This window comes from Diadema antillarum, unplaced genomic scaffold, assembly GCF_040938485.1.
Source record: "Diadema antillarum isolate AM-2024a unplaced genomic scaffold, OU_Dant_1.0 seq00000550_RagTag, whole genome shotgun sequence".
Taxonomy (NCBI): domain Eukaryota; kingdom Metazoa; phylum Echinodermata; class Echinoidea; order Diadematoida; family Diadematidae; genus Diadema; species Diadema antillarum.
The window spans coordinates 1,292,501-1,304,814 of NW_027271495.1; the positions used below are offsets into that span (position 1 = coordinate 1,292,501).

The window sequence follows — 12,314 nt, forward strand, 5'->3', positions numbered from 1 at the left end:
TGTGTGAGACCGCCTTGATCTGTTGATATGTTTTAGTTATCTTTTCCCCTTCTGCTGCTGGCTGAGTGATACAACAATTTCACGTCTATCAAAATAAATGAAGTCTTTGAAATGTAACTCGAATTATGATAGATTATGACGTCCCTTCTGCGCGTCTATAGATTAGTGTACGCGAGAGATGGTCTTAAGCTGCTCAAACCTGTCACTTAAGTTACACACAGGAGTAAGATCTTCACATGAATAAAGTGTATCTATTTTATAAAGAACGAAGTCCAAGTGAAATGAATCCACGAATCAACATGAAATATATTCATCAGTTAACATGACACAGTTGCATATATAACCACAAGTCCCATTTTGGGTTTATAGCAGACAGTCAAGGCAGCAATAATGACATAAAGAATGTAGTATTCAAACTACCATTTCGTTGACTATTATCTCTTGTTCATAGTGATGAGATTTTGAAGTGTAATCCTTCATAACGTTTGTGATACAGATGGATTTGATACATTCGTGGAATGTTAATCATGCGAATATACGGTGTTGCGAGGAAGCATTTTCGCAAAATTCATGAAACTGACCACTTGCATGTGGGTTGTTTGGTAATCCTTGCTCCTCAATGGTGCGCAAACGCATATTTAATCATGCTGTCGACGTGTAATTTATGTATGTGCAAATGTGTTTGTTTGTGTAATTTTTATATTATTATAAAGCATATGCATATAAGATTGAATGCCAATGCATATGCATGTGAGATTGAATGCCAATTTGTGTAAACACAGATTGGTCAGCAATGGTCAGAGAGTGTTTTGTTCATCATGCAGAACCCATAATGAGAGCATATTTGAAAAGGACAAGTGTCAGCGTGCAAAGCAACAAAGGAGAAAAATGAAAATGATTGATATGCAAGATGACGTAGAAGTAAAAGTAATTCAAGCCCTGTTCTGAAACAACTCCATTGTGACATTTTTGTGCGGCTTGATAAAAATATTATGTACAATACATTGACAATTTTTCTTATCAATTTTTTTCGTTTTGTTTTTTTTTTTTTACGGAGGAGGGGGGGGGGGGGGGGGGTGGATGGAAAATGCCAGCAGATGAAAAAAAAAAAAACCTTCGGTAGCTAATTGAAACAGCATCTTCTTTCTTTCATTTGACATTCAAACATCTCCAACATTGAAATGAAATATTACGTAATCGATCAGACAACGTGTTAGATATCATGTTTAATTGCGGAGATTCGTATCTGTAGTGAGAGTAAATCACTGCGTCAGAAAAAAAAATCATGTGCGCCATCTTAAAGTCAGTCGACACTACGTTGGGACAACCAACGATTTGACAACCCCCTTCTACACGACAAGATTTGGTATATGAATTCAAAGCCAGACGAATCTCCATTGAGCTCAAGGATTGGTAATGTCATGAACTTACGAGAAAATGAAAAGACACTCGTAGTAGGCCTATGTTATGTTTCTCATGATTTTCTTCTTTTTCTGCCATGAAATGCTCCACAAAAAACAAGAACAAAATTCGATTCGATGTGTATAGTTGTCTTGAAATATAAGATCCCTGCACACGATGACGGAAGAGGATTGCTTTTTGTCAGTGACGTAACAGAGGTACGGTGCATGTAACCTCTCAAGCTTTGCTCAGCTGTGTGTGTCTTTCTCATTTAGACACACCGTGGGCTATGCTTTTCACGGCCATCAATATTTCAGTGAGAACTGTATGTATTTTTTCTGTTCAGGGCATTGCATTTCGCCCATGTTGAAGATGGCGCCGCTCAATTCCTGCGCACTAGATTTTTTTTTTCTCTTTTTTTTTTTCGGTCCCGTCCTGCGATCGTCGTGATCGATCATCCTATTAGCGGGTCAACGGACGGACTGCGCGTCAGAGACATCGCGGTTGAGGTGTGTTTGGACAAGACAGGGGCCGCGGAACGTCTTCTTCTTATGGGAGAGAAATGTGGACAGAAAGTAAAGGAATTATTGAACATTCGATATGTTCTCCCTCTCTCTCTCTCTCTTGACTCTCCACAAGATCTTATTCGGCAAGAGAAAAATGTTCACTACGTCTTTGCTTTGATACTTCACTTCAGGTTGTGTTTATCATGTTTATTAGCATCAATGAGTACATGTCACTGCAAAGAGTTAATAAAAGCAATTCTACTGCTCTTATCAGCGTTCACTAATCTCATAATGCTACAGTTGTTGTATGTGTTGAATGCTGAACTTCATCTTTCCTTAAAAACACACAAATTGTCATTATGAAACGATGAGTGGGCATGCACCAAGCATACTCCGATTATGACTTGACTATGTTCGCCTTGAATGATATACATTGAATTCTTGAACATTAACCTTCAGCACTGTCCTCTTTTAGCACCCATGCAGCATGAGAATTTGCAGGGACTGGGGAAGCTGGGTGACAATAATTATGCTCCTCTTACCGCTCAAACTCCATGATGTATTTGGCAAGACCTCCCCCACAGGGGTACGTTGGGGAGATTTCGCGCGTCAGACTGTTTAACTGACCCCAATTCTCCGGTGTCTGAATATACACTGTTTCAAGGGCCTGATGAAATTTGTTGGCAATTGGTTGTCGTGAAGGATATTCCCTCAGAAGACAGCTAACTCAATCACTTTGTTGCTATAAAAACTTGCTCATGCGTATGTCCAAGCAATAATCCATGCAGAATAACAACTATCAATTTCAATAATCATTTTGTGGCTGTATCGATTCACTAATTTGCCCAACTATGTCAAACAAATTGAAGAAGGCACTGATGAGCTCGACAGCAAATTATTGATTTTTTTTTTGTCTTCATCAAAATAAATAATGTACATTAGAGATGTGGGACGAAGCAAAAAAAAAAAGAATATGTGAGATGTACGAAATGAAGCAAACGAATAACATGTAAATATCATAACATGATCATAGCAACATTGCGCTTGTGTTTCTTTTTTTTTTGGTCAAAATTCAAGCTGTATGAAACAATCGACTACATTGTTTACCTATCTAATTACCATCGTTGTGACATAATTCTAATTATCATACACGAAGTGGAAAGGAGGAAATCACTGCATAAAAAATATCGCATAACGTTTTGTATTGTGTGTTTGTGTGTTTGTGTGCGTGTGAGTGGATGGGGTGGGGAGAGGAGAAGGGGGTTAAAGGTGAATGTCACCCCCTCCCCCATCTCTGGGGAAAATCATCGCGCGGTAATCGATTTTGTTTTACTTTTTGAAATTGATTTTGCGATCTCGTTGAAGATTAAGATATCACCGGAACAACTGTACGCAGACACGGCAAAGAGGGCAACATGAGTCAGAGAATTAGTGCAGAAAATTTTGTGGCTTGTTTGATTTACTTTGAGTCCTATATTTTTTTTTCCCGCGCACAATTTCAAACGGACGAAAAAGTATGCAGGCATTATGCATAGTAATGGCATGTATAGAGGTTAATAAATGAATGGAACTTCATTGTGTGTATTTCCACACAATGAAGTAAATCAACACAAAAATACATAACAATTTCATACATTTATGTATAAATGAACATAAAATGGAGCATTCGACGTGGGACCTCCGCAGCGGAGATGAAAAAATATATATTCATATATTAAATGTGACTGGATCACTATTATCACATATGTAATTATGAAAGCAGCTGAACGATTTTGTCCACCAGATAATATCTCACTAAGGTCCTTGTGTTGATGTCGTTTGAACGCGCTCTCGAAATTAAACTCCTCAGAAAAAGTTCTGCAATGAAAGTTTGATATATCATATTTCTCTTTTACCTGCATTATCTTCATTAAATATGAAATCATAAGAAAGCCTGATTAATTATCTTTAAAATGACATCTCACTTGATATGATTGGGTGTTCCTGGAATGTGCAAAACAGCTGAGTATGGGGACAGATCAAAGGTAAAAAGTCGCAACAATTCTGCTATCGATAATGTACAGTTTTGATGAAAAAAAGCCACAGGAATAAGCAATGCTGAAATGAGAGCACTTTCACAAACGCCCACTTCCTAGACATTAGATGACTTTTTGGTCAATCTTTATGTTTAATTTTAATCTGCAGATACTACTGCATTTTTTTTTAATTCATGGATGAAGTCTGGAATCTAATGATAATCTCACAAAGCATTCTTTTCAAGCACATTCCTTCCCTGAAACGACAAAGCAAATGGGAACTACACTGTTTGGCATAACATGTTTGCTCCATTTTGCAACATTTTACATTTGACCTTTCCTCATACTCAGTCATACTGTGCATTCCAGGAATGCATAACGTAAACAAGTGAGTTGTCGTTGTAAAGAAAATTAATCAGGCTCTCTTATGATATCACATTTGAATGAAATGATGTAGGTTTAAGAGAAATATAATACATAAAATTGGACTTGCAGAACTTTTTTGAGGAGTTTACATTGTAGTAGGCCTATGTATGAAATGTCTGTGTAAGTGTGTACATGAGTGTACATGTGGGTAAACAATGCAAATGACATATGCACGAGTTGAAATGTGGCATTTTGAAAGGGTGTCGAAATATATGCATGTGCGTATCCATATGGTAAATGCTGAATTCTGTTATTGAATTGATTGTATTATCGACGATGATCATAATGATTGATTTTGATTGCGCAATGCGTGATCAATGACGGACGTTGCCATAACCTACTTTCTTGTCATCCGTGCTGGCGGAAAAGGCCATGAAATATACAATAAATGCAAATTATAGATGAACGATTTAGTTGGTTTATATGGTCATTTGAGAAAGCTGTGTTTAATTCATGCTTTGCTTATATGTATATATATATATATATATCTATATCTATCTACCTATATATGTATATATATATATATAAATATATATATATATATATATATATATATATATATATATATGCGTACCTGTGTTTTGGTGCCTTGTCTGCTACCGGCGGTTTCACGCTGTCGCGATCTTCAACAAACCATATATTCCCGACGGATATATACCCAACGGATATATATATATATATATATATATATATATATATATATATATATATATATATATATGTCATATATACATGTATGATACATATTGAATATTAAGTAAAATTTACATTATTTATTCGGCAAGACGTGGTTATAATAGTGTCTGTGGCACGATCTGTCACTGATTTAAGATCGTGCCATAGGTATAGCGCCGTTCATCTTCCACCGCGAACACGTTACCGTAATGTCTCCCATGCTCACCCATCCGGGAGCTAATCACGTTACGTCCTCACCAAGAATCGAGTTATCACGGCGCACCACTTAGATTATCTAATTAGGTGAAATATGAGATCGGAAACTATGTGTCATGGCGACGCAATGATCACATAACAGATATACAATCGTGGCTCTTACAATATTATCTGACAATTTTTCCTTCGCAAATCACATTTCTACTTTTTTTTTTCTCTCTCAAAGTATTATGGCGCTTTAAAAATGTACCAGAAATAACGTGTCGACGGAATGTATGCGCCATTTTCACAGAAACCTCTGGCAGAACTGCCACTGTAAATGGACGCTCATACAAAATATGATATTATATTTCGACTATTCTCCCTTCTCGTCGCTAATAGATGTGACATTTTCAGTTTCAACTTGCCTTCAAACTATAATAGTGTAAACAACAAATTAGTTAAGATTTCAGGGCGATCAAAACATTGTCAATGGAAGGGTATGGCTATTCAAATATCCATAACTCATCTTAGCTTCAGTGGATTCGACCTAAAGGTCCCCCTGATCTAAAGACTGTGGTGGTGTTTACACATTCCCAATTTAATTTGTTTGTCATCTTTTTCACATCTTCAGGAACAAGTGTCTTTTCTTTCCTTCATCTCTGTGCTCGGGATATACAATGAGTTAGATAAGGTCATTCAATTTCTTGGTATATATTCAAAATTTGTGTGTATTCTAGAATACACTTTCTGACCTTTCGACGATACAGGCACCAGAACAAACCCACGCAGTGCACATTTGAAGACTCAAGTCACAATTCCTTCAATTACATTCAAATTTGTATGTAGGCCTACACCAAAATACAATTTCTGACACGTCTGGAGACTCATGTCACAGAACTTTCATTTTATCGTCATTTGATGGCATACTGTTAGTCTCCAATTTTACAATGATGATTTGCCCTATTTTGTCGGAAGTTTTTCAGAAGCAGTGCATTACTTATTTTTCACAAAAATTTTCCTGAAGAAAATCATTTATAGACAAACTGCATGGCAAATATCTCTTTGGGATCTTACAGCCCGCTTTATCATTGTGATTTCTCGCTTAGTTATACGACTTGGTGGCTTATTTATACGACTTGGTCGTATTCGCTTTGAATTACTATAATACTACATGGGTTCTGGACACAAAATTCAAGGGGATCTTGAGGAGTGAACAATAAAAAACTCTCCCGCAGTGAGCGTTCTCATCGAAATTAAACTTGAGGTGCGGTGGTGTGTGAAGTTGTTCGCTGTGTTAAATGTACCGTACAACTTGGAACCAGCGGGAACGTCCTTTCTGATGTGGATGATCAAAGAATTGAAATTACCATGACCTCTGCTCCTAAAATCTCTCTTCTGCTGAAAGATATGCATGTTTTTCGCTTATACTCTTATCCTAGAGATAGTGCTCGTCTTCGATGAGCCCTTCTAATTTCAAGGAAAATAGAAGAGAGCACTGATTTTTCTCTTTGTTCTATAATCGGTTGTGGTGGCATGAACAAAACAAGAAAAAAAAAGAAAGAAAAAAATACAGCACGCGGCGTTTTGGATTCATTCTCTTTCTGAACGGGAAGGATAAATCCAGTCGCCTGTGCAAAGCCACCGTATTGGTATCCCTCTCGAATAAGTATTGCCTTTGTAAGAAGATAACGTGTTGTGGTGTCAGACTCGGGAAGGGGGGCAGGGAGGCTAAGTGAGCAGTGCACTAGACCCATGCACATACAAAAAGTACCGAGTTTGAAAGTCCCGAGTTTGATCATCCATAGCTGCATGGGCGAAACAAAAAGGACTAAGAACTGCTATGGATCAACCTGCTTTGCCCTCCGCATGGAAAATAGGCAACGATTTCATCAAAATTATGGGTCATTCACTCGACAGATAGGTGTGAATGTATGAATCCCCAATGGGATAACTGGCTCAAGTAAGATTAAACAATATATGGGCATGATGGGTATATGATAATTACTGTAGAATAATGGCATTATGATGTCACTGTGCTCTGTAAAAACATCGGTGTTAGATTTAACACCACGGGTGTTAAATCTAACACCGATCAAACTTCAATAGAGGACCACACCCACAGGTGTTGAAAATGCACTGTGATGGTGTTGAAAAGTGTTCACCTGACACTTCGTGGTGTTAATTTGACACTGTACCTGGTGTTATTTTGACACTGTACTGGTGTCAATTCAAAAATGACACCACATGGTGTTGATTTGATATTTGTTGGTGTTAATATCAATGGTTTAACACCCGTCCAGCTTCAATAAGAGACCACACCAGCTGGTGTTACTTTGGTGTAAATTTATTTTCACATTTTTTCAAAAATCTAGTATTTTGATGTAAAATTCATGATCGTCTTGTTTGAATTAAAAATCAACAAGAAGTACAGTTACTAAGAAACTCTTCAAAAAACAGTTTAAAATTTGGAAATGACACCCGGAGGTGTTAATTTAACACCATAAATGAGCACCGAAAATTTAACACCAGCTCGGTGTTCACTATTTAACACCGGACTTCTTGCAGTGTGTAATTAGCGTGTAGGGTACTGCAACTTGGACTTATATGTTGTGTCCAACTGTCATCTATCGGAAGCAACTTAGATTTACGCATACGTATCAAAGGAACATGATTATGTTTGCTACAGCGAATCGCTAATCTCAGTCACACAGCGCACTTTACAAACAAAACAGACACTAGCAGCTGCATTGCACTCAAACGCGCGTGCTATTTTCCAGAATGCTTACATGAAAAACAAACGCTTTGATATTTTCACCTTTATCTACCCCTCGTCGACTTTTGCCCGCTACAGATATGTATTTTACGCTTTCGACAAGAAGAACTCTACTGAAGGGTTTGCATGTTCTAATAAGTCTATGGCAACAATAGACGAATTCTAGTCTTCCGCTCAGTATACAAAAGTGATCACAGTGATGCTTGGGAACAGCAAAGGAGAAAATAGCATGGGCATTGGCATGTGACAGAAATGAAATTGGAACGCTGAATCAGGAATTACATGTCAATAGGTAACAGAGTGGGTATCTACGAACTCACGAGCTTATAAATCCCCCCATTTGTCACCGCAAACATCGACCTGCTCGTGGCTCGGACTGAAAATGATGGGAGCAAATCCCAGATCGAGATGGCACTGTAGATACACAGGCGAATGCACTTTCGCAGCATTCGTCAATAAAGAAAGGTGGCTATCAGAGCTGGGGAGTATTTCGCCCAGCATCTACCACAAAATGAAAACGCAATCGTGACATATCACGTTATCATATTTACGCTCTAGATATCATTCTGCTCTTTTCTCCTATTTTCACAGTGAAACAGTACCGATTAAAGAAACCAGTTTAACCTTAAAGTTTACTCGGAAATGTACTCTGCAGTGAGGGAAGAATTGTAATGCAGTGAATGTTCATATTTAGCGAGGTCACATTTCTATCTTTCATGAGAATCTGTGTGACCGTACATTTTCTTTTACACTGGTATGGCTTGTTTCTGGCTAATCAGCGATACTGCAAGAGCCGGCAACTTATACGCATGCGCAGAACCAAACTACTCTGTTAACATTGGAACGTAACGGCTGGACCTGGCGGACGCACTACTTGACTCGCGCAAGCTCTGAAGCGCGACTCCAATACTCATCTTGCATCGGAAGTCTCCTCGCTCGACACAACAATTCTTGAACTATTCTCGCCCATGAATGTTATATGAAGCATCCACTTGATTCTATGGTTTGGACAATTACATTTTGATCATAAAGTACCTAAAAACAACGGACGAAGGGAACGAGGCATCCTCGTAAAGATCACCTCTGGATTTTGTTCGGTCTGAGCGGTCTAGGCGGCCACTCCGCGGAGGATTGCGAGGAAAAATTTCTGGACTGGAAAAAAAGTGTTCTATTTGATTTTGTGAGATCTAGAGGTAAACAGAGAGACAGAAGGATGCCTTTGGTGACGAGACTATCTGGGGAGGGGGGCATTCTCGCTGATTCAAATCGTATCGAAACGGTAGACGAGGATGAGGAGTTGGAGATCCCACGATCACCAGCTAGCACGGAAGGCAGTGGCGTCGACGGAGGGGACAGGGGTGAGGATCGAAACGGCGGCAATGGCATGGCGATCGGTGGTGGTGGTGGTGGTGGTGGACACCAGAGCAAGGCTATGCGCCTGCTACAAGAGCGACGTCGGCTCGTAGATCGAACGGCGAGCGAAGGCCAGCTCCGAATCGTCCCTGTGCTGGGCCTAAGAGAACGGAGCAAATCAACGGATGACGACAGACCCGACTTCTTCGAACTTCGAGCAAAAGGCAAGTTATGCATCACACACTTCGTCACCATCAATGTTATCCGTGACATAACGATATGTTGCATCAAATATTAAAAGCCGTATATTGAGAAAGGCGAACGACATACATGTATTACATGATTTTCGAATTTGAAATTGGGACACAGCACAACACGCATTTCTCTAAGATAAAACTTAATGCGTTTTACTCCAGGGCCGCGTAGGAACCAAAGGTGCAATTGTACTTCAAATTTGCCGTCTTAAATACATTTTGGACATTTTGTACAGTGTATCTTATTCTGTTTTTATGCTCAAAGAAACGGCTATTGGATTGAAGGGAAATTCAAGGAAGAATAGAAGCTTGCATCTTAAATACAGTAAATTGAAAAAAAAAAACGAGATATGTCTTTTGAACATCTTCTTTCGCATAATTTCTCAGATGATTATTTGGAAATTTGGTAATACGAGTTATATGTTGTTGATGAAATCAATTTACACATCGATTTTCCTTCTTTGAATCATGAACATTGTAATCTGCTTCCTGATATTCTATGTGATATTACTGAAAAGAATCTTGATTTATTTATGAAATTGTGTTGGAAGAAAAATAAATCAAACAAACAAACAAACATCTCAAATCAACGATCACATAAATTGAAACGTGGTAACTATATCAACACATTGTTTTGTGTTTATGAGTGTTTGAAATCAGTTTTGGATTTGCAGTTGAATAATTGTTGAATGCAACATTATTTCTGATTCTTTATGACACGGATCATTGAACTAATTTAATCATGAAGGAAATCATGATCATGACGGAAAATCAATAACAGTTCAGTTTAACTGAGATATAACGAGGGATCTGTTTCGGGAGGACATCAAAACTCGTGGTACATACATTCCTTCAGTCGTTGATGATAACTTTGCGGTCTCGAGCACTTATTCTTTTTTTAACAAAAAGAACACCACGGCAGGTGTGGCCTGAAGTGGCATTTTGGTTAAAATGGAACATGGAAGCTATTTAGTGAGATTTGTTCATACGATCATTTCTCCACTGTAGAATAAAAAAATGTTTGAATCACAGGGCATTTGACATCGTTTTATTCATTTTTTACCTCAATTCATTAGCATCTCTCTCTATCTATCTTTTTTATGCATCTAGAAATATAAAAAATACATGTTTATTCTACAAAGTGCAGAATTTTTGCATGCAGATAACAACATAACAAAATTTATAAGAAAGGTCAGTGAAGTTCGAGTCCGTCAATGTCCGTCTAGACATCAGATTTTTGCATAGATCACTTTCAATGTATATAGGAAAATATATATATAGAAAAATCCTTTGTGTGGTTCAAAACTGTGGCAAAATTCATTTTCAAGGCAGATCTGTCTGAATCGCCTGCAGAATTAAAGAAAATAGATGCCAAGGGCGTAATCGTTGGGTATAAAGACTGCTCACGCTGACCTCATATACAAGAACAAACATAGATGATATTAATTTTTTTTTAAGTGTTACATCTGCTTTGTAAACACCTCTTTTTTTCCGCTCAAATTTTTACTTCCAAAATGGCCACCGACATCAAAATAATAAATGTTTTTAGTATGCAAATGGAAATTCTTCTCAGCTTTTGCAATTTCTTTCTGTGTTCTGCTGAACACAACCTTGTGATAGTTTTAATATAATATTAAGTGTATATTTAAGTAGGCCCTATATGTAAATCATGTCCTATTTCAGAAACTAATTATTACACAATTGTGGTTTGCATTTTAGTATAGAATTCTTGTTCTTTTATTCTTTAATCATATTATATGCATACCCCACTTCCCTTACTTAATTAAATTAAATTAAATCACCTGGTCTGAACTTCTTCCGTTCTCCGTTTCTCTTTCACAAACACCGATTATCCTGGGCTCACAGCCAAACAAGCTTGCTTTCATGTAGGTCCCATCATACTTCTCTTTGTACAACTCCATTTCGATTTTGGACCAGTTATCATTATAGTTACTGTTATTGTCATGTATGCATTTTTTGGGCAATTGTTGACAAGGTAAAAGAACTTGTGTTGTTATTTTTTGATGCAATATTGATATACAAGAAGTATGAAATGAATTGAAATTGAAATTGAAATTATAAACTGATCTTTTCCTCCCGAAATCATCTCTTCTCCATTGCTTTCAGTGTTCTTTTTCGAACCTCAGTCAGCTATGACTGTTACATGTAAGCCCCCCCCCCCATTTAAAAAGTATAACAATTGAAATAAAGTAGCATGCTTTATATGTGTGATCACTTAAGAAAAATGGGACCCTGTTTACTTCAAGTAGGCCGTACATAGGTCAATGCTTTGGAGAATGAAAGAGGAAGGAGAGAAAAAAAAGGCAGCAAATATACACACACACAAACACACACACACACACACACACACGCACACACACACACACACACAAACACACATACACACATACATTCATCTTAGGGGGGGCGGTTAGTCTGCGAGGGAGCGAAGCGACCGAGCCCGAGCGAGCGGAGCGAGCGAGGGGGGGAGGGTGTGGGAGGGGGGTGTACCCCTCCCACGGTAAGAACTTTTTCATTTTGATGTTGTAGATGGTGCATTTTGATGCATGTTTTTGCGCGTTTTATCGACGTGAAACAGTCCCACTTGTTTATGGTAGCAGTTTATTTTGATGTAGATTATTATTGAACAATTTGCCTATAAAATGGTATAATTTAGATACACTTCTTGTATTGATTCTTTTCACTGAATATC

The 12,314-nt window shown here is 37.9% G+C and overlaps 1 protein-coding gene across 1 annotated transcript in view; it reads left to right on the forward strand.

Annotated features, from left to right (window-relative positions):
• The first annotated feature begins 9,207 nt into the window (after nt 1-9,207).
• LOC139734881 (glutamate decarboxylase 1-like) overlaps nt 9,208-12,314 on the forward strand; it is a 63,159-nt gene continuing 60,052 nt past the window's right edge. Inside the window, exon 1 of the mRNA XM_071645663.1 lies at nt 9,208-9,571. Within this exon, the coding sequence (XP_071501764.1) occupies nt 9,208-9,571 (364 nt within the window). The remainder of the gene's footprint in view (nt 9,572-12,314) is intronic.